The sequence below is a fragment of the Nelumbo lutea genome, chromosome 3, assembly GCF_056320005.1.
Source record: "Nelumbo lutea isolate HS-2025 chromosome 3, American lotus-T2T, whole genome shotgun sequence".
Taxonomy (NCBI): Eukaryota; Viridiplantae; Streptophyta; class Magnoliopsida; order Proteales; family Nelumbonaceae; genus Nelumbo; species Nelumbo lutea.
This window is the reverse complement of record NC_142686.1, coordinates 18,137,740-18,160,042: the sequence shown is the minus strand read 5'-3', so window position 1 is coordinate 18,160,042 and position 22,303 is coordinate 18,137,740. Positions and strand designations below refer to the sequence as shown.

The 22,303-nt window shown below is 37.0% G+C and overlaps 1 protein-coding gene across 1 annotated transcript; it reads left to right on the top strand.

Moving 5' to 3' along the window:
- Positions 1–3,744: 3,744 nt before the first annotated feature.
- MGT3 (magnesium transporter 3) lies at positions 3,745–13,192 on the top strand. The gene is made up of 7 exons (XM_088979363.1): positions 3,745–4,205; positions 4,924–5,574; positions 6,940–7,010; positions 12,000–12,128; positions 12,222–12,566; positions 12,781–12,828; positions 12,902–13,192. Exons 2-7 carry the CDS (start codon positions 5,133–5,135, stop codon positions 13,130–13,132), a joined length of 1,266 nt encoding a protein of 421 aa, XP_088835489.1. The 5' UTR covers positions 3,745–4,205; positions 4,924–5,132; the 3' UTR covers positions 13,133–13,192.
- Positions 13,193–22,303: the final 9,111 nt, after the last annotated feature.

The window sequence follows — 22,303 nt, the reverse complement described above, 5'->3', positions numbered from 1 at the left end:
CCCGCTAACCATTTTGTTTTTGTTTCTTATTTTATTTAAAAAATAAAAATAAAATAATTAATATTTACAATCGTATTAGAAAATACTCAACCATATTTTAAAAAATATTAATATATAGATGTATGTTTACATATTTACACTATACATATATTAGTGGGGATTCTAAGAAGCGGGGATCGGGGTCCCCACGGGCGGGGAGTGCTCTCTCCGTCTTCAACGGGATGAAAATTTTCCCATTTCCATCCCCAACATCCAAGAGGCTTTATCGAAAATTTTGTAAGAAATGCGTGGACGTGTCAGCAAACAATTAATATTGCACTTGCACGTGGCAGCTTAAATAAAAGTGGGCCCAAAGGGCATTGCGTGTCTAACCAGATTACCTTTCTCAGCCCAGCCCAACATAAAACCCATTTATTATGGTAATTTTTAGGGAAAATTACCGTTAGGTAATAGGGATACTCGGATGCCTAATTTTGAAGTATTACCTTCAACTTTTAAAAATCAATACTCAAAACTAACTTAAACCAAGCTGTTCATATACTAGCCTACACCACATGTAAAGGTCAGATGGTTATAAAATATTGATTGGTGTACAGTTTTCTGCCTGTTAATGAAACTGATTCCATCTTTTTTGAAAAAAAAAAAAACGTTACTGCCCATTTTTAAATTCTTTTCATTACAATACTGAATTTATTGAATTGGTTTGGGAGAATGATCAAATTCTAGTGCAAGATCAGTCTAGTAAAATTCGAATAAAAAAATTAGGTTGTGTTTGGAAACAATGCAAATAAGTGTGAATACAAATATGTAGATTGTAAAACGGTTTATATAAATTGTAAAATTGGGTTAGTTTTGCATTGGCAAATTTATCTTCTTACCAAACAGACTTTTAGCTGTAATGGATGCAAATATGAATTTTAATAAAGCATATGTTCTTTTTTTTTATCAAAAATCCACTTGAATGCAAATTTACTTCTTTTTTATTGATATATTTTTATATCTTATTATTAATGTAAATATGCATTGGTCTGTCATTTGTCAATGCATAAATGTAATATTATCAAACATAGGCAAAAATGAACCAGAGTGCAAATTTACCTTGAACCGGGATTTACACTTCGTTTGCATCGTTTCCAAATACAACCTTGGTAAAACCATGTCATATTAAAACATCTTAAAAGCTAATTATGATGAAAGGCTGTTGTTTTGTAAGTATCTCGTTGGAGTAAGTTAGTCAATAGGATAATTGATCCTTACATTCTTATGTCGTTATAGGCCATATTATAAGTGAATTTTTATTTTAAAGTATCAGTTAGTTAGATAATTAATACTTTCCTAGATGATGGATACATTGCTTACCCACTCATAGACCTGTTCATGGGTCGGGTGCCCTGACGGCCCGGCTCCCGAATGAGCTTGAACAGACTTTTTGGCTCGTGGGCTTAACCTCGGGCCAAAAAGCCCGGCCCGCATAAAATTCGAGTCGAGCTCGGGCTTTGCCAAAATAGCCCGGCCCGAGCCCGACCCGCCCCAACCTATAGTTAAACATAAGAAAAACCCTATGTGATGTTGGTTGATTCACTTGTAGGCCCATTGTTCATTTAAATAGGGGAAAAAACATCTGAATTAAAATAGATATGTCCATTTGAATAGGGAAAATTTCGAATTTCTTTTATTAAGTCGGGCTTCAGGCTCGGGCCCAAGTTGTAGGCCCATTGGTCGAACCGGGCTCAGACTCGGGTCTAACATTTTTCTATTAATAAAAAGTAAAAGCCCGCCCATGAACAGGTCTACCCACTCATGGTGATAAAATCAATCATGTTGTAATTATTAAGGTCTTGTTTGGCATCAATCTTTCAGAAAAATGATGGATTTTGAGAATTTCCATCCCGAGAATCATGATGGTCTTGTTTGGTACAATCATGGGATTCGTGAAGATCACCTTCTCCTTCCACTCTTCCCAAATCACGATTACTCAACATCAAAGAAAAAAAAAAGAAAATAAAAATAAAAATAAAGATAAGAAAGAGAGGAAACAAACCAATAAAAATAAAAATAAAATGAAATAGGACACAAATTACCTAATGTATGTTGGCTTGAGAACGACTGGTGTTGCAAGGGTCAAGCCATCTTAGTCCCGGACTACGTTCTTGAGCAATGGTAATAGGGGTATATCCAAGGGGTTGATGAAGTGTAAGCTTCGTTGAACTCGGGAAAATTTCCAATGCCACTTGCTATACTCAGATCTATGACCGATAAATCTAGTTTTCATTTAACTGGTGAAGGAGATTGTGAACAGAGAGATTTCGTAATGCCTGGGGTCGAAATGCTGAAAAGAGAAGAGGTAAGTGATGAAGAGAAGGGAGGAATATCAAAACCGACCAAAGGAATGAGAAAAATAGGTGAGAATGAGGGAAGTGTGCCGTTGCAAATTCGGCGTTGACAGAGGTTGTCAAAACTCTACGCAAACCGGGGCTTTTTCATGAAGCTATGTGTTTGTTGTAGCACATTTTACTGAAGTGCCCTCTCTCACGTGGCTTCCTGTCGCTCGTGTTCGTTATTTAGAGATTACTATGGCGAGAATTGGGTAGAGTGAGAATTGCGTTTTTTGATAACTGAACTTTTTCACTTCTTAGAATCTCGTTTCTGGAGGGATTTTTTTCATCCCGTTTCGAATGAGATTCAGTCATCAGGTTACACCAAACGTGATTCTCACTCTAAGAATCACCAGAATTGATAGAATCACTCCCAATGAGTGATGTCAAACGGGGCCTAAAAGGGGGATTTTGGGTAGAAAAATACTCAAAATAGGATCATTCTTTCACTGAATTGGAAAAGTTTGAACCATTTAGAGTCAACACTTGATTGTTAAGCTATGTTTGGTTGCAGTGCAAATTTATTTGCATTAGCATAAATGCATGGGAGTACAAATGTAAATAATGCAAATAAGCTATGACTCTTTGTAATGGATTTTACTCCATTCTATTTCATATCTTAATTTATTTCTTTTGTACCGTAATCAAACAAAATAAACTAAAATCTGAAACAAAAATAGGTCAAAATTTACACTCAAATCATTTGCACTATCATGGTTTTATATCAATGCACGTTTATTTGCATTGCAATCAAACACAGCCTTAACAATGAAAATTCATGAGGAGTTTTGATGGATTAGATTTTCCCATACACAAAACACCCTTTCAATGGTGAAGCTTTAGAATCGGGTCTTGTAGGACGAACTTTCAACATCGAATGCTCCTGAGGAGGCACAATTCTTGCCGGAGGAGAACCATGTTGGGCCATTGACAGTTATGATGCAGAAATCAAAGCCCTAATCCAAAGGCTAAAAGCAGCCAAACAGATGGGAATATCAAAGTTAAAGATTCACTATGACTCTTTGCAGCTGATCAAGTTTTTGCAAGCTAGAAGCCAATCAATAAAGTGGATCGAACATCTACATAGATCTCAATTAACAAAGCTCCTATCCACTTTTGAGAAACTTGATTTTGTACATATAAATAGAACATATAACAAGGTAATTAAACCTATCTAGCATGCAAAGGGAGGTTAACCCAGCAATATCTACCAATGTACAGTTATCTATGCCTTTTGGTCCAACTGCAAACTGCCAAATGTCAATACCCATTAGCAATGCCGAGAAGGGGATACCACCACCAGAGCCCACAGCTCACAGCCACAGCCCACAGGTATATCCCGTGAGAGCGTTCTCGTCTGAGCTATATCACCCTGGACTTTAACCCCGAGCTGTAATTCTGTCGACCCCAGTGACTCGGTGATGACATTTTCATCCTATCAGTCAGACAGTCAAATACAAATGAGTAAGAGGATGCTTTTCGCAGAGGCCCATGGTAATTGGTATCCTTTTTTATCCTATTTACTTTTGCTGTGCGACTCTGTGGCGGAAAAAGGGCAATCTCGTCATATGCAAATGCCGTACTATGCTTCCCGTTTCTGATTACTCCGCTATGATAGGATGCTAGGAAGAAGAAGCAGAAGAAGGGTATATCATAAATCTCTCACGTTTCAGTTTCAGGTGGAAAAACGCCTTGGGAAATTCTCTAATGGTGGTGACTGAATCTAATATCTTTAGGGTGTTATCTTTTTTCACTGGTTAACGAAGAGACCCATCAACTCCTACAACCAAGATCTCACCTTTCTCTCATCGGAAGCTGTTAATTAATGAGGTATATTTGCCCATCTAGTTTGGGCACCTTTGGAGTTTTTATTCCTACTCAGAGTGGTCTCTTGGTCGTTTCCTGATTTCTTTCTGTCAAATCTTTTCCTTGTAATTTTTCTTTTTCCCCTTCAGAGTTTATGTACCTAGTTTTTGTTATTGCTCCTTGAAGGTCAACGGTGTTATATGTATTCTTGTTTGATGCACTGTTGAAGCTGCAGCTGATGAGCTTAGTGATTTAGCTGTTGGACCATCTGCCTTTTTTTAACCTTTGATGTGTATACAGTTTGGGTTCCATCATCCATGTTGACATAGGTGTTGAATGTGGGATAATAAATACAGTATATCCATTTTGGGGATAACATAACCACAAATCCCATTGGTTCTTTAAGGATATTTCAGAGTAAATCGGGGTTCTGGGTATTAATTCTCACACTTTCATATCAAAATTTTTATTAAGCTTTTAATCCCTTGTGGGCATTAATCCATAAATCATTGAAATCATCCAAATCATGCACTTGATGCACAATTGGTATGTAATCCATGCGTATTTCCTTGTAAAAATCATTTGGATAAATACAGAGCTTGAATTTGGTGATTTTAGGGCCAAGATTGTTGAGGTGTATACTATATAGTGAGGTTATTGAGGGAAAATAGTTTAAGGTACCTTCAAGTTAGTTTAAGAGGGTTTTATAATTCTTTTTCTTGTTATATTCTTTAATTTGCAGGGCTTATGACTTCTCTAATGCAAGAAGAGCATGCGCAAAATTACTATAACAAGACCCATAAATTCAAATAAATTCTTTGTAATGTGTGTACTTGAAGAAGCCTGCAGGTTACACAAGGCAGAATTTCAATTCACATCATTTTGTACCTAGGTGGACTTCCATCTGCTGGGAAGTTCTACAGTCATACTAAAAGAAGACAGATAATCCCAATGGAAGAATTACCGGCATCATTTCTTCATAAGGATATTCCTCTACCGGTCTCTTCTCATAATGCTGCTAGACTTAACACAGATGGGTCTGTGAATTCTTTCTCCAAGGGATTTGGTTTGTCAGGTCTGAAGAAGAGAGGCCATGGAAGCCGTTCATGGATAAGGATTGATCGTAATGGGAACTCAAAGATTTTGGATATTGATAAAACCACGATAATGAGACGTTGTTCACTTCCTGGCAGAGATCTTCGGCTTTTGGATCCTTTGTTCATATATCCTTCTACAATATTAGGCCGGGAAAAGGCAATTGTTGTCAGTCTCGAGCAGATTAGATGTATAATCACAGCTGATGAGGTTATTCTGATGAATTCCTTAGATGGTTGTGTTGTGCAATATGAATCAGAACTTTGCAAGCGACTTCAGATAAGCAAAGATCAAATTGGTAATTTCCCACTGTTCTCTAATAATTTCAGTCCTTTTCCCCTACATAGTTTAGGTGAACTTTCATTATTGAGAAAGCTTCACTGATTTAAAAATGCATTTATAGATGCAAGCATGGCATGATCACCTACCAGATTAATGCTTATTTAGAGTTTCACTAGGCAACTACCCCAATAAATGGATGTATGAGGGAAGAATAAAAATTTATCTATGACAGTTACCTTTGGTTTTAAGTTCTATACATATTTTGAATTTCCTTAAATATATATTGCTTGATGAAATGGTTAAATCTCGGGATGACAAGTTTGAGAGTGCATGTTCAAATCTAAGATCGGCTGCTTTGTGGAAAAAAATGTCAAAAGTTAGGTCAGTATCCAGTCCAACCTGCCAAAGACCCCATATAGCTGGATGACCTGCCTAATAAAAAGAAAATGAAGATGTAAACAGAAACTGGCAATACAACATGAAGTAAAAAATGCATCAAGCCACCAATGAATTATCATTGCATCTATATTATCCCTTCTCTTCGGTTAATAAACAATCAACAATGATTAGTCTCATCCTCTTGGTTCAAAATTATTGAATTATATATGATACTAAGACTAGTGACTGACATTAATCTTATAAAATCCCTTTTTTTCTGATAATGAATCTTAGAAGATGATATCAGTAAATGGTTTACATTTTCCTGATTCTTAAGTATCTAGACCAGAATCATCTGCCAAAGAGTGTGCTCTTTCTTTCTTCCCAAAGAAAAATCCATTTCCATGAAAGCACTCAGCTCTTGGATCCAATGGCTTATAGATTTATTTTGTGCAAGGCAGAGAAACTTTCCAATAGACAATGTAGGTCAAGATTCAAGAGTATCTGATGGTCTTGGGCTTGTCCTTGAGCTCTATCCTGTTATTTTTCCTATACAGGTTACAGTCTCCTGAATTCCTTGGTTGAGTTATCTTACACGGTTTCCTATAGCTTGCATTTATGCTGGTTGTAACCTTCTTTGTAGAATCTAGACTAACATCTTATTTACTACTAAGTTTTTACATTTCACTTACTACTGAAGATCTTTCGACTTTCTAAAATAGTAGTCATCCTAGAAATTATCTGTAACTCATTTTAAGGAATACAGACCTAATCTAGTTTTTAATGACACCTTATGACTTGTGACCACCTTTTACTTGGTTAAATTTTGGAAATTTTATTTGAATTTTGACATTAAGAAAACTTAGTTATTTCCATCTTTTGTGATTTTGTGGTATATGAAAGTGGTTGCTCTCATTAGTTTGAACATTATAGTTTTTGTAGCTCATTCTTATTATAAATGGACAATGTTTGAGAAGCTTACATATTGTGCTGTTCGATTCAGATGATCTGCCTTTCGAATTCAGGGCACTGGAGCTAGCTTTGGAATTAACATGCATGTCTCTTGATGCTCAGGTATATATGCAACAGTCATAGCCCCAGTCACCTATTGTGGTGTTTAGTAGCAGATATTTTCTTTGGGCGTATTTTGTACCATGTTTTTCCTAAAAAATACTTAACTGCTGAGGTCATTGTTATCAACTTAAAAGAGCTTATTGATCCAAAATGAGAGACATGTTTTTCAGAAGATAGAATTCAATCAGTTAAGTGATAAAAAAGAGGGTAGGTAGAGGGTTTGGGCATGTGCATAGAAGACCACTTACTGCACCAATAAGGAGAGATCTGATGCAAGTTGATTGATTTAGAAGGCTAGAAGCTAGAAGAAGACAATAAATAAGTTCTCTTTCACTGCAGAAATCTGATCAAGACACATCCGCTCTACTCATGTTTTCATGCTTTATGATATGAATTATAAGATTCTCCAAAACATGGGTAGTGTAGCCATATTTTGATTGGCCTGTGGATGGAGATCCTGCAGAATTGCTCAGCAAAAGCAACACTGAAAGGGACATGAGTTGAGGTAGTTAAAAGGATCTGAGGATTCATGATTTGACAGAGGATGTGGACCTTGATAAAGTGAAATCAGAAACAAGATCCATGTAGCTTAACCTATATGATTGAGATAAGGTTTTGTTGAGTTCTTTAAGGACCCTGATATAATTCCTATATGATTATAACTCATCAGAAGATGACAATTTTTTCCTTTAAGAAGATACACATGGTTAAAGAAAGAAATGAAAAACCAATGCAATTACCTACCGATTCTTTTCTTTTTTCTTTTTTTTTCCTTTTCTTTTATTCAATTCTAAACAAACCAGCAGCACAAGGAGATGAGATAGAGATCGGAGATGGAATCTGAAAAGAGAGTTAGACAAAGTCATTTTAAGAGAAGAAATTTCTTGGAGACAGAAGTCTAGATGTAAGTGGATTAAGGAAGGAGATGGGAACACTAAATTTTTTCATGACCTAGCCAATGGAAGGAGAAGGAAAAACCTAGTGTCCAAACTGGAAGTGGATGGAATAGTCTTTGATACCCAAGAGAGGATAGCCAATTGTTTTGTTGACCATTTCAAATCCATTTTGAGGAGACCCCTAAGACCTAGTGTGGAGTTGGAAGGTGTGACCTGGCAGAGGCTTCCAAAAGAGAGTAGAAGCTAGCTGGAAAGGAATTTTGAGGAGAAAGAAATTAGAAAAGCCGTTTTTTCCATGAAGAAAGAGGCCAAGCATCCAAAGGACTTTAGACCTATCAATTTGGTGACTAGTCACAAGATTGTGGCTAAGGTCTTATCTTTGAGGATAAAAAAGGTACTTCCTTGTCTTATCAGCCAAGTGCAATGAGCTTTTGTTCAAGGGAGACAAATTGTAGATCAAATTCTAATAGCAAATGAATGTGTGGAGGAGATGAGGAGATCAGGGCGTCAAGGTTATGCTTATAAACTAGATCTTGAAAAGGCCTATGACTTAGTGGATTGGGGATTCTTATCACTCGTGCTTAGGAAGTGTGGGTTTGGGGATAAATGGTGTAAATGGATAAACGGTTGCCTTTCTTCCAATTGCCATTATTCCATCATAGTCAACGGGGTAGTTGTTGATTTTTTCCCAGCTAGTAGGGGTCTGAGACAAGGTGATCTCATGTCACATTTCCTTTTCACTTTAGTCGCTGATGCTTTCAGTAGACTCATCTCAGAAGCGGATATAGCCGGATCTCTAAGAAGGTAGAGAATAGGTAGAGATAGAGTTTTAGTAACCCATCTCCAATTTGGAGATGACATAATGATCTTTTGTGAAGGTTGTGATTTGATGGATGTAAGGAATCTGAAGGATTTAATAATTCACTTTGAGAGGGCCTCAAATTTGAAGGTAAATTTTGAGAAGAGTTGTGTTGTGGGAGTTCATTTGAACAGAGAAGAGATGAGGTCTATAGCAGCCTTGTTAGAATGCACTTGCTCTCAGTGGCCTCTATCCTACCTAGGACTTCTATTAGGTGCAAATCCAAAGGAAAGTAGGTTCTGGAACCCGATGGCAGAAAAAATTCGAAAAAAGATTGGCAGCTTGGAAGAAAAACTATATTTCTGTGGGAGGTAGAGTCAACTTTAGCCAACTTGCCTTTATACTTCTTGTTAGTCTTTAGAATTCCTTAAAGGGAGGCAATGAGGTTGGAAACACTAATGAGGGATTTCTTATGGGAACCTGGAGAAGAGAAAAAAGATCACTTGATTAGGTGGGAGGTGGTGAGTCAGAGCAAAAAAGGAGGCCTAGGCTTAGGGAATGTGGTGAGTAAGAATGAGGTTCTTTTAGGTAAGTGGCTTTGGAGGTGGCCCCTGGAGAGGGAGAGGTTGTGGCATGAAGTAGTGAAAAATATCCATGGTTGTTCTGAATCAGGTTGGGATGCGGCGGTATCCCGAAGGGCTTTGCCCACAACACCTTGGAAGGCTATCTCTGGCATTGAAACTCCATTCTTTTTCGAGAAGATACTTGGGTGAGCACTCAACTCCTAAAAGACTGTTTCCCTTCTCTCTATTCCATCTCCCTCTTTAAAAAGAAACCCATTTCATGGTTCCTTCTCCCCCCGGTTTTCCCTTTGACTTTAAACTGGGATTTTGGGTTTCGAAGAGGGTTAAGGGATGAAGAATTTCTTTGTGTTTTAGAGCTATTGTTGCTTCTAGATTCGGTGTGTTTGGACCCCACTAACCCGGATAAAAGAGTCTAGGCCCTAACCCCTGTTGGCTCCTTCACTTGTGCATCTTTCTTTAAAACCCTTTGCTCTAACCCCTCCTTTCAGGTCTTCCCTATTAAAGAGGTTTGGTAAAGGCCAATACCCCCCAAAATAGCAGTGTTCTGTTGGGAAGCCTATTATGGTAAGATCAATACTATGGAAAACTTGCAAAAGAAGAAACCTTTTATGTGATGTCCCCAAGTTGGTGCTTTATGTGTAAAGTGAAGGGTGAGGACTGTAACCATTTGCTGATACTGTGCTCCTTTACTGCCAATATTTGGAACTGGGTTGTTTCCTTATTTGGGTGCAGGTGGAACTTGCCCTCTGAAGTAAAGCTGCTGTTCACTCCGGCTGCTTTTGGGAGATTGACAAAAAAGAGGGAAGCTAATGTGGAAATGTATCAGTGCTGCTACCTTGTGGATTTTATGGGAGGAGAGAAATGCTATCATATTTCAAAAAAAGGAAAGAAGTCTTGCTGAAATCAAGAACAAATCACAAGTTGGCAGATTTCTCCTTTGATGACTTGAGGAGAAACTGGGCAGTAGTGGCTTCTACAGTCTCCACCAAGAACAAATCACAAGTTGAATGGGAACCCCCACCGGTTGGAGTGGTAAAATTGAATTTTGATGGCAGCTACCAAGGTAACCCAGGGCCATTCGGAATTGGTGGGATTCTGAGAGACAAAGACAGCAATATGTTGTCTCTATTTTCAGGACCAGTGGGTGAAGGTGATTCTATAAGGGCAGAGTTACTAGCAGTGGTACAAGGTTTATAGATGGCTAGTCAATTTGGAGTGAACAATTTGTTAGTAGAAGGGGATTCCAAGCATGGTTCAAAGTATCGATACGATACGCCCGATACGGGGCGTATCGTATCGTATCTTTTGAAAAAGATACGGTCCGAAACGCTTGTTTCCAGGTGTTTTGGACCCCAATTTTTTTCAATAATAAAAAGCATGCTAAAAGCTTCCCAAAAAACCAAAATGTGAAAAAAAAGACAAAAAAAAAAAGTTTCGGCCGTTTCTAAGTACCGATACAATACGACCGAAACTCGTATCGTATCGATACTTTGAACCTTGATTCCAAGGTAGTAGTGGGCTGGCTGAATAGCCCAGATACAACTTGTTGGGGCTACAGGGATCTGTTAAAGAATATTTAATGGATGACAAGAAATATGACTGTCAGGTTTTAGTGGGTCAGCAGATCAGCAAATGCAATGGCTGATTCTCTGGCCAAGCAAGGGGTGTCAAGGGGAGATCTGTTTTGGGCTACTTTGTAATTTGTGTTTCAGGCTTGGGCACGTTTATGTGTATATGATTCAGTCCTCGGGGGAGGTAACATCTCGTGCCTCCTCCTAGGCTGATTGTATTTTCGTTATTTGAATTAATAAAATTATTCTCATTTATCAAAAAAAATTGCTCAACTTTGATTAAGTGACAGCTGTGAGTAGAAATACTTGTTTCTGAAACTAGGGATTCATGTTGCACTATTATGGACATTGTATAGCAATAGACTAAAAGGACCATTACCCAATGTTAGCCCTCTCTATCCAGGTTCTTGGGAGGGGGTGGACTACTGGACATGGACTTAACTGTTGGCATTTTTGGCCCTCGCTATCCACGTTTTCATGCTTGTCAGCCCAAGTTATACGGTTTCACCATTGCATTAAGCAATAACCCTCTTTTATGGCAGTAGATTCTTTTTCTTTTTTTTGATAATTAGATTCCTTTTATTAAAAAAATGTGCAATGTATGTGACACTCATTTTGGGAAGACTGGTCATGGACCTACTGTTGCCATTTTTGCACAAAGCAACCAATCTCAGACTCAAACACGTTTTCATGCTTGTCAGCCCAAGCTTTTACCATTGAACCAAGCAATAACCCGATTTTATGGCAGTAGATTCTTTTTATTTATTTTGATAAGTATTCCTTTAATTAAAAGAAAAAGTGCAATGCATGTGAAACTCATTTTGACTTCCCTTATTGATTCAAATATTGCTTATTAGCTTGCTCAGTTTTACACATTGTATTTAATAGAATAACTACATAGTTTTAATGCACATATTCTTGTTGTGTTTTTCCAAATCCTATGAAATAATCAGTCGTCCTAGTTTAGTCTCTCTGAACCTTTGTTTTTTTCCTAGTTATATGTTTGCATTGAAATGTCTTTTTTCTTGAGCCATTGTAACTGAACTGGAACTTGCGTTTGATTTTACATAAATCAAAGACCATGAACTTCCCTGCAGCCCTTAATTGTATGTACCTTCATCACTTTGATTGTGTAACAGGTAAGAGAATTGGAAATGGAGGTATATCCAGTTCTAGATGAACTGGTATCATCTGTTAGCACTCTAAATCTTGAACGTGTTCGTAGACTCAAAGGCCATCTCCTTGCATTGACTCGTCGAGTTCAGAAGGTGCAGTAACCAAATCCAACATAACCTCCCAGTATCATGTTTTTCAACTACAATTTGCCTTTTGATATTTTAGCTTTTAGAGTGGCTTTCCAGGTCCGTGATGAAATTGAACAACTCATGGATGATGATGGGGACATGGCTGAGATGTATCTGACAGAGAAAAAAGAGAGAATGGAGGCTTACTCCTCATCTGAGCAATATTTCCAGAGTAACGTCTTAGTTGGCGCTGGGATGATGTCAAAATCTGCACCAGTTTCACCTGTTGACTCATCCAGTGGGGCTCATAGACTGGAGAGAGCTCTGAGCAGCATCTTAAGCTCAAGCAAACATGGAAGCTTATCGGGGTCATCTAATAATGGAGAAAGCATTGTAGAGCTTGAAATGCTGCTTGAAGCATATTTCGTTGTTATAGACAATACCCTGAATAAACTTTTATCGGTAAGAGACAGTGCTCCACTTTATAATGTAATATAACTCCACCTTTTTCCTTGTTAGATAGCTCTTACAGTTGTTAATATGCCTCTTTCAGTAACTATTGCATGAAAATATGCCTCAAAACCGTATTTCTTGAACAAATCAATAGGGATACTAGGATTTCACTATTGATGATAGCAAAATATAATTAATTTTTTTCCTTTTTCTTGTGTTATAGCTCAAAGAATACGTTGATGACACTGAAGACTTCATCAACATTAAACTGGTAAGGACAATCCCCTTTAAAGAAGAGCTACAATGGCATCAAAGAAAACTAATTTACTTCCCATGTTAAACAGGGCAATGTTCAGAACCAGCTGATACAATTCGAGTTGCTTCTCACAGCAGCTACCTTTGTGACTACAATTTTTGCAGTTGTCACAGGAATATTTGGAATGAACTTTAAACCCACAATTTTTGATTATCCATCTGCCTTCAATTGGGTCCTGATTTTAACTGGAGTTGCCACTGGGATTATATACTTTTCTTTCTTGTTGTATTTCAAGCACAAGAGAGTATTTCCTTTATGAAAGTGTAGAACCAATATACCACATGAAAATAAAAATAAATAACAAGATTCTTCAGTGCAATCTCATATTTTCTTGCTGACATTTCTGCATGATGGATTTCACTAATGAAGTGTTACAATGATACAATGAGGTCATCCTCATGTCAAGTGTCCATTCCACTCAACACCTACATTTTCTGATATGAACTGTTGGATTCAACTTGGGCATGCTACCCCTACCTGCCTCAGGAAATCCTGTCACCATGGTGATTCAACTGGCATGGTTAATTAATGTTTCTGCCATCCAAGCTCGTAAGAACTCACGATCAATGATTTTCTTAGAAAATGCTATTTAGCTGCTCACTCAGGCAAAAACATTTCCCAGGTTCATTTTTCTGCTACTACCTGTTCGCAATGAAAGTGACAGTGGAGATAAATATCTTTTCTTATGCAATTTTTAAACATTTCAGTGAACTTATTAGCAATTATGCTCTTAAGTTCCACAACAAATTAAAATCCTTATTAAACTACCCACTCAAGTAATATAAAACCAAAAATGAATTCATTCCTTGAAATGGTTATTATGCTTTGCGTACAAGGCATAGTAAAAAAATTCGGATAGGCATCAAGAATGGAAAAACAAAAAACTTTGAGCTTACATGTAATTCTATTTGGGTGATATGGTTGATCATCTTTATAAATTCTTTCAGTAGGAACCTCTTAAAGTACAAATTGAATTCCCTAATTAAAAAAATATAAGGAAATGAAGTAGGCCCTATTTGAAACCAAATTATGAGACTCCACTTTGACATCCATTACCAACGTCCCAATTTTCTTACAAAACAAAATCAATCAACATTTTGATAGATGAACTATATTTTTCTTAAACTTCCACTTTTTTTTTTTTTTTGATAACTTGGGAGATTACAAGGAAACTAAGACAAGCGAGGGAGAGACCTCCTTGCCAAGTATAACAAAGAAATAAAATTAAAACCTTTTCTGATGACCCTTGTTTGCTAAGAAATAAAATTAAAACCTTTTCTGATGACCCTTGTTTGCTAGCCAATCCGCTGCATGATTTCCTTCCTGATAAGTATGTTAGTACATGATACTGCAAGGAAGCCTTTGAAAAATACGAGACTTGGGGTGGGCTGGGTTAAGCATTTGCTATATTTTGAATAGGCCTGGACCCTAAGTGAAGACTGGTGTAGTTGAAGTTCTTCAATTTGGGCATCCCAGCTTGCACCCTTAGCTTCAAGTGCCTTGCATAAAATGAAAATGTATACTTATCTAATCATCATCATCATTTAAACCTGGTTCATTCTATACTATTCTGCCATTCTGTTTGGTCATACATCTCTTGATTGCTCAACACTATGGGTGGTATTGTTTTTCTTGCTGTGATTTTATAAGTGACATCTTACTTGATCTCTCCCCTATCACAGTTAATCAAACCAAGGTAATAGAAGATGTCATATTGAACCTCACTTAGGCTATGTTTGGTTCTGTGGATGCTTATTGAAAAAACACCACCACATCAGTGCCACATAGGCATTGGTGTTTATTTTGCATGAAACCATTGTTTGGTTTTAACATTTATCACATAAATGTTGAAAAACATAAATGCTTGAATTTGTGTATGAGGCATTAGGAAAAACTTCAACGCTCCAGCATTTGTTGAAATGAAATACTTATGTGGTATACTTTATAAGATGTTAAACTAAGATGAAAAGTAACTTTATGGGGTGTTAATTTGAGGTAGAAAGTAACTTTATAGGGTGTTACCAGAAATGCTCATGAAACATCCAACCAAACAACAAAAGCAATAAACATTTAAAATGGTAATTTTCAAATAACGTTTAAAGCAATAAACACCCCACCTATAAATACCCACGGAACCAAACATATACTTGGTCTATGATCCTTGAGTGTGCCCTGATTTGCATTTTTTATTACTAAATCTACATTGCAGATATTCTTCTCGGGTCCTACTCATTTTAAAACCTCTTGTTTTGAAGGTATTCAACCACAAATCTAATTTTACATTTAGTCCATTAATTTCTTCCATTGATATAATGCTATCAACAAACAAAATGAGGTTAAGTGTGACATAACGAGATGGGGTTAAGAGTTCAAAACTTCAACTATTATTTCTCTATTTTTTTCACTTGGTTTCCAAATGCAGGACCCCACACCTCTCTAATATCTTCGCCAAAATTGGAAATCTAGCATGTGGTAGTTGAATTCAAGATCAAGAATGTATAAAAGTTCTAGTAATACTTGAAAAGTGTTGAAGATATTCAATCCAATATGATGAAGTTTCATTTTTTCACTAAATGATACAAGTAACTTTTCAAATACATGGAAGTTAATGGGGAAGGATATTTATTTTCAGTATTTGTACTAAAGCCTGAGCAAGATTGAAAATATTGAATGTAATGGATAACATTAGGAATTGCTTGAGAATGAGCCACACAAATGAAACAGATTAAATAAATTGGGAGATGCATAGAAAATAGAAGGGAACAAACAAAGAAATAAGGCACATAATTATTTGATAATGAAATAAATCCACTCAGAAGGAATCGTATTTTCACAGGTAGAATTTAAATTTACAATTTCATGATTCGTTTTCTGCTTCCCAATACTAGCATTTGACTCATCCTCATAGGTATTACTTAATAATCATATCAGAGAACAGAGCACTACCAGCTTCATAGGAATCGTATTTTCACAGGTAGAATTTAAATTTACAATTTCATGATTCGTTTTCTGCTTCCCAATACAAGCATTTGACTCATCCTCATAGGTATTACTTAATAATCATATCAGAGAACAGAGCACTACCAGCTTCATAGGTTCCTTTGCATTCTTCAATAATGTACATTTTTCATGGAAACTGTCAATGGAGTTATGGTCGGTTAAAATGGCGGTATTTCCAGTCCCAGGACACTTTATTTCCAGATGAGGTTCCAGATAAAATATGATAATAGTTTGACCATTTCAATTATCAATCTTTTCATGTCCAGGAAATTCTTTTTTTAATCAATTTAGTAAAGCAACAAAGGATGCTTTTATAAGAAATGAAAAAGGGAACAAGCAGGGAAAAGGGATTAGTCTCTCCAAACAGAACAAAGAGGTAATGATATTATGGACTGCAAATATCATTGGTAAATGTTGCTAAGATTCATGTCAGCAACTCAGCATGAAGTAACAACGAATCAAAGGATGTATGAATTATGATCCAATGCAGGTCCCTGAGTTTTACTTACCACAGTTGACAATTACTGCTATAGTCCATCCCAACCAACAACTAAAGCTAAGTGGGTTGGCTAATCTGCTATTTATTAAATAGAGAACATTATATTAGTATCTTCAACACTATACTTAAAAATCCATGGCTGTTATTTATTTATTAAATAGGGAACATTTGAATATACGATCGGAAAGAAATGATGGTAAATAACAAGTTTATGAAACTATTACATTTTTCACCCTTCAGACATGATCGAACCAAGGTTCAAAATTTCAATACAATATGCCCCATATCAAGTGCATCGTATCGTACCTTTGTAAGGACCAAAACACCTATTTTAAGGCATTTTAAGAAAACCTTTGCTTTAATAATTAAATAATATAAAAAATGGCCTCCCTCTCAAATTTTGGGAAAAAAAAAACAAAAACTAAAAAAAGAATGCAGGGTCAAAGTATCAATACACCCGTTCCAGCAAATTAGGGTCATGGGGTGTATCGATATTTTGAACCTTGGTCAGAACCATGAAAAGATACTAAAAGACAGTTGGGCATTTCTTTTGATGTGTTTGTTGAAGGCATTTTTTTAATCCAAATAACATTTAAATAAATTAGAACTTAAATAAGTGGGTTGGCTAATCTGCTAGCCAAATCACTAAAACTATAGAAAAGTATCCCGTATGGGAGTTCCCCCTCTTTAAGTGAGGAGTTCTCTCTTTAAGTGGGGAGTTCCCTCTCTTTAAGTGGGAGGGACAGGTGTCCTTCACCTAGGAGGAGGAGGTAGTTACATAACTACCCCACTCCCTATTTAAGCTCCTTAAGGGAAAGATAGAAACACATACACACGGAGAGACTCTTCGAAGAAAATTTTCACAAGAGATTCTTAAGAAAAGCAAAGATAAGGAAAGAAGAAAAGAGAAGTGCTCAAAGTAGGGAAAGGAAGGAAAAGCCTCTATAATACAGGTAGAAAAAAGAAAGTAATCTCTGTGAATACTTCCTATTTATGTCTTCTGCTGTGTATTCTTCTTCCTCTCTCTTTTATTTTCAATTTTGAGAAAGAAAATAGAGGGAAATAAACCATCTATAACCAGGTGCCCCTACTTGGTTGATTATGGTCCCTCTTTCAAGACAATATTAGGGATTAAACCATCTACAGTCTAAATCTCGAAGACTGATTATGGCTCCCTTCAAATGAAAATGAAGAGTAGGGGGGAATAAACCATCTACAACCAGGTGCCTCTACATGGTTGATTATGGTCCCTCTTTCAAGACAAAGTTAGGGAGTAAACCATCTACAGTCTAAATCTCAAAGGCTGATTATAGTTCCCTTCAAATGAAAATGAAGAGTAGAGGGATGAAAATCGTCTACAATCAAATATTCAATTTGATTGACTATGGTTCCCTTTTTGTATGCAAAATTCCAAGGATTAAGACTGTCTACAATCAGAATTTCATCTGATTGACTACAACTTATTATGAAGAAAGGAGTGAGAAGGAAGTTTTCTTTGTATTAAAAAGAAAAGAGAAATGTATTGCTGTACAGTTTCTCAATTGTATTTTCTTTTTCTTTCTTCTCATTCTTGTACACTTGATGTAAAAGAAAAGCAAACGAAAAGTTCTTTTTAAATATCCTATTGTTCTTTTCTTTTGTTCTTTCTTCTCATTCTTGTACACTTGATGTAAAAGAAAAGCAAACGAAAAGTTCTTTTTAAATATCCTATTGTTCTTTTCTTTTGTTCTATGCGTTCATTTCTCCAAGTCAGAATCAAAAGGTGTTCTCTACTTTCTTGTGGAGATGTAATTAAGGGGATTCCGTATGATTCCCTGAATGGGCCTTACCCAAAATAATAAAAACTCAATCACTTGATTGAGTGAATTATGTTGCATGAGAATTTATTAAAATTTTCACACCAACAGCGTCTCACCTTGTTTGTTGGGCAAAGAAAATCAAGAGTTATATAAACTCATATACTAGCATTTCTATAGCTGTTTGAATTCATTTCAAGTTATCTGGCTCTATATTTTCATCCATTTCTACTTATCTGTATCTTTTATTGGCCTTTTCTTTTTTATTTTCAGTAGGAAAACCTAATCTACTGTCAACAGCATCAACTTTTTACTGGTTTAGTCCCAGAGTTAAGAGGCATGCCACTCTTTCTTTTTTTGTATCTTCTAAAAGAAAAAAAAAATAAGGCATAAGAAATAGGGCTTTGTTGAGTTTTGCACAGAATCACAGCTACCCTACACAAAAGAGTGATCTATCCATCTCTGGCTATTTCAAGGTCTTACTGGAGCTGGATAAATTACCTAGCAGATACAGATGCAGATTACTTGTAAGCACTCCTCCAAGAAGACAATTTCTTCACCAACTTATACATAAAGAAATAAATAATACATATGTAGAGGTACAGAGGTACCAAAGCTGGACGTGTTCCATGAAATATGATAGAGGTACCCTAATTTTCTAATGGACGGTTCAAAACAACAATAACACTCATTCAATAGTTAATGGACATACAGAGCACCTTCGTAACTCTGTACCTCTGGCTATTGATGGAGGTACCAAAGCTGGGTGCGTTCAGAGAGATTCATCTCTGGCTATTTCAAGTTCTCCTTTGGCTGTTTTGAGATCCTATTTCTGTAACTCTCTTCCCATCTTTCCTGCCAAAGCCTGCACTTCCCACCTTGAAATATGATGGGCCTCTGCTCTCCTCTCCCTTCCTCATTACCTCCTCTGTAGATAAAAACTACAAACTTGTCCTGAAAATTCTGTGCATCCATTATTATTTTCCATTTACCCCCATTTATGTTCTTCAATAGCACATCTTATCTGCCAGAAGCAGCTTTGACCACATTCAAACTAAGCTACCATCCCCCTCCAACCAGTGCTTCAATCAACCACAGCTCCATTAACCATCCATAGCATAATCCTCGTTTCATATTCATTATTTATATTTCCAATTTTCCATGATCAGCTAATATTCCTGCACCGTTTTACCTTGGAAAACACAGATACCAACACCTACATCTTCTTCAACTCCTGCTAAGAAAACCTTTTTATAATGAAGCCCCATTTGCACATTCTCTCAATGCCAAATGATTCCCTCAAGCTCATGCCTCTCAATCGAATCAAACCATGACAACATCCTTTTCTCCCCATCTCCATCACTACGACCGTCATTGTCATGACTACCAATAACCATGGTAAAATTGGGATTAACTATACTGTACACATTGCAAACAGGCATTTTTCCAATCAGATTAGCTGAATAGGATTATTAAGATTGGCCACTCAAGGTTTGATTTCCACTTGCTCATGGTTTCCTCCTAGAAAAAGATGTAAAATTTCTAAATTATTGGCTAATAAAATGGCAAAAGCGATACCTAATCTGATTGCTAAGTCCCAAGGAGCATTCATCGGGAGAGGACTTATTGTGATGGAGTCCTTATTGCTAATGAAGTAATAGAGTCAAGGAAAAGAAGTGATCAAGCTGGTTTGTTGTGTAAAATGGATATGGAGAAAGCTTATGACCATGTAAATTGGAATTTTTTTGGACTTGCTGAGTTCTCATATGTTTTTTATGATAGCATGTGCCACAAGGGCACTCTTGTAATTTCCTATTTCTTTATGTCACTTGAGTATAAATAATACAAGGGGCAACACCAGCCCAGTTTTTTGCCTCTAAACTTACTTTCTTTCTCTCCGGTTCTCCTCTCCTCTTTTCTCCTTTCTTCTCCTTACTAATTCTTTGGTGCAGAATATGGTATTGGAGCACCTTTTTGGGTGATAGAAAATCTCAGATCAACTTCTCTCTTCAAATCTTCTTTCTGAACTGTGGAACGAGTCCTTTCCTTCAGACTGAACAAACCAGCAATCATACATCTCTCTTCCCCTTTGTTCTTGGCCGTAATGCCAAGGGAAGTAATTGGTAGTAGCCGAATGCTGTAAACAGTCTTTTTTGGGGTTATGTGCCTTTCTCTTGTGGCTGGAGTGGATTGTGTGATCCTGTGCACAACAGGTATGTTCTGTGAGCAGACTGTGCAGTGTTGGTGATGAGTAAAACTTGTTTTTTGGTCGTGTAACCAGTGTGTGAGAAGGGTTTCAGCAGTTCCTATTGTTTGACTAGAGCTTGGTCCCTTATTTCTTTCTTCGTGTGTGCTGGACTGAGGTGCTGGGTTCTATCTATTGAGTTAGTGTTTTTGGTGGTTAGGTCATGGGTGCTCGAGTGAATGGCAACTGACGATTCTGCATCATCTAGAATTACATCCTTAGGGAACATCTATTGTTGGGGCTGACAGCATGAATTTCCCTATACCTATTACCCCATTCTGCATCATCTGGAATTACATCCTCAGGGAACATCTATTGTTGGGGCTGACAGCATGAATTTCCCTATACCTATTACCCCATTCTGCATCATCTGGAATTACATCCTCAGGGAACATCTATTGTTGGGGCTGACAGCATGAATTTCCCTATACCTATTACCCCATTGAATGGATTTAATTGTCTGGAATGGTCTAAGGGAATAAAGCTGTATGTTACACCCAGGGGAAGAGCTGGTTATATCAATGGGAAGGTCAAGGAATCTAAGACAAGGACTGCTGAACATGACAGGTGGGATCAAGAGAACAGTATGGTGATGTCCTGGCTCCTTGTGGCTATGAAACCAGAAGTGAGGAAGAACTGTGGGCTGATACAGCAAATGAAATATGGAACAGGCTAAATCAACCTATTCAGAGCACATACACTATGAAAAGATTTATCAATTATAGGCTGAATCCTCTACCTGTAAACAGGGAGACCATTGCTTATCTGCTTATTATTCAGCCCTCACTTTAATGTGGAAGGTGTTAGATCACTACCAGGCAAATGAGTGGAAAATGATGATGATGAGGATGCAAAAGCGTAAACGAAGTTAGTTTCATAGCAGTGGATGTTTGCATTCTTGTTGGGGCTGAATCCAGTGTATGAACCTCTCAAGGTTCAGATTTTGAAGGGAGACAGATTTTGGGCTGAATGGTGTTCTCTTGGTTGGAAAATCACTCTCTATTCAAAAATAGACACACAAATTCTTTTTTTTTTATATTTTCTCTCTGCAAGGAATTTATAGTTTTTTGGTTTTCGGGGTTTGATGTAATTGGATATACTTGGTCTTCCCCTAGTACAGATTCTTCATTCTCTTTGTACAGGGGTATTCTTGAATTTTGCTTCTGGATATTAATGAAATTACCTTATCTTACAGTTCAAAAAAAAGGTTGCTGGTTTGAAGGCCATTTCATGAGGAAGGTTCTATAAAAATTAAAAAATTAAAAAATAAAAGGAGAAGAGGAGACATTTGCACTCATGCTTTGGAAACCCCATTCTATTTCATTTTTCAGTACCTTTTTTCTTACTATGTCAATTTAAAATATGTGTGTGTGTGTGTGTGTGTGAGAGAGAGAGAGAGAGAGATTCTTAACAAGTGAACCTTCTTGTCTTTAGGTGAAAAAGGTGCTGCTGCATCATAATGCTGCCTACTACCATCCACAAGCAATAAGAGTAGAAGAAACAAATTATTCTAAGATTTAGAAATAGAAGAATAAGGAACTAGAGTTTAACTGCTAGAAAGTGGAGAACTAAGGAAATTATAAGAACAACCAGAAAAGATAACTTAAGTTGAGGTGATGGATACCTCTGAAGCAGAAGTCAAGCCCCCCCCCCCCTTGCTAGACTTAGATTTGCCAAAGAAATCCAAGCTGTTCCCTTGCTGGTAGAGGGTGATAAAAGGAACATGATTGGTTGGGTTAATAAGCCAAGATCTGGGCCTTGGAGGTTGGCCCATTTCCTTCTTGAGATTAGTGAGATTTGTGCTTGCCTAGGCTGCTACTACAGATGGATTCCAAGAGATTTGAACCAAAAGGCCATTCCCTAGTGAAACCTGGATTGGGGAGGAATCTA

Coding starts and splice junctions, on each gene's coding strand:
- MGT3 (XM_088979363.1), top strand. CDS start 5,133: ATGGAAGAATTACCGGCATCATTTCTTCATAAGGATATTCCTCTACCG. Junction 7,011..11,999: donor GCATGTCTCTTGATGCTCAG/GTATATATGCAA, acceptor ATTGTGTAACAG/GTAAGAGAATTGGAAATGGA. Junction 12,829..12,901: donor ACTTCATCAACATTAAACTG/GTAAGGACAATC, acceptor CATGTTAAACAG/GGCAATGTTCAGAACCAGCT.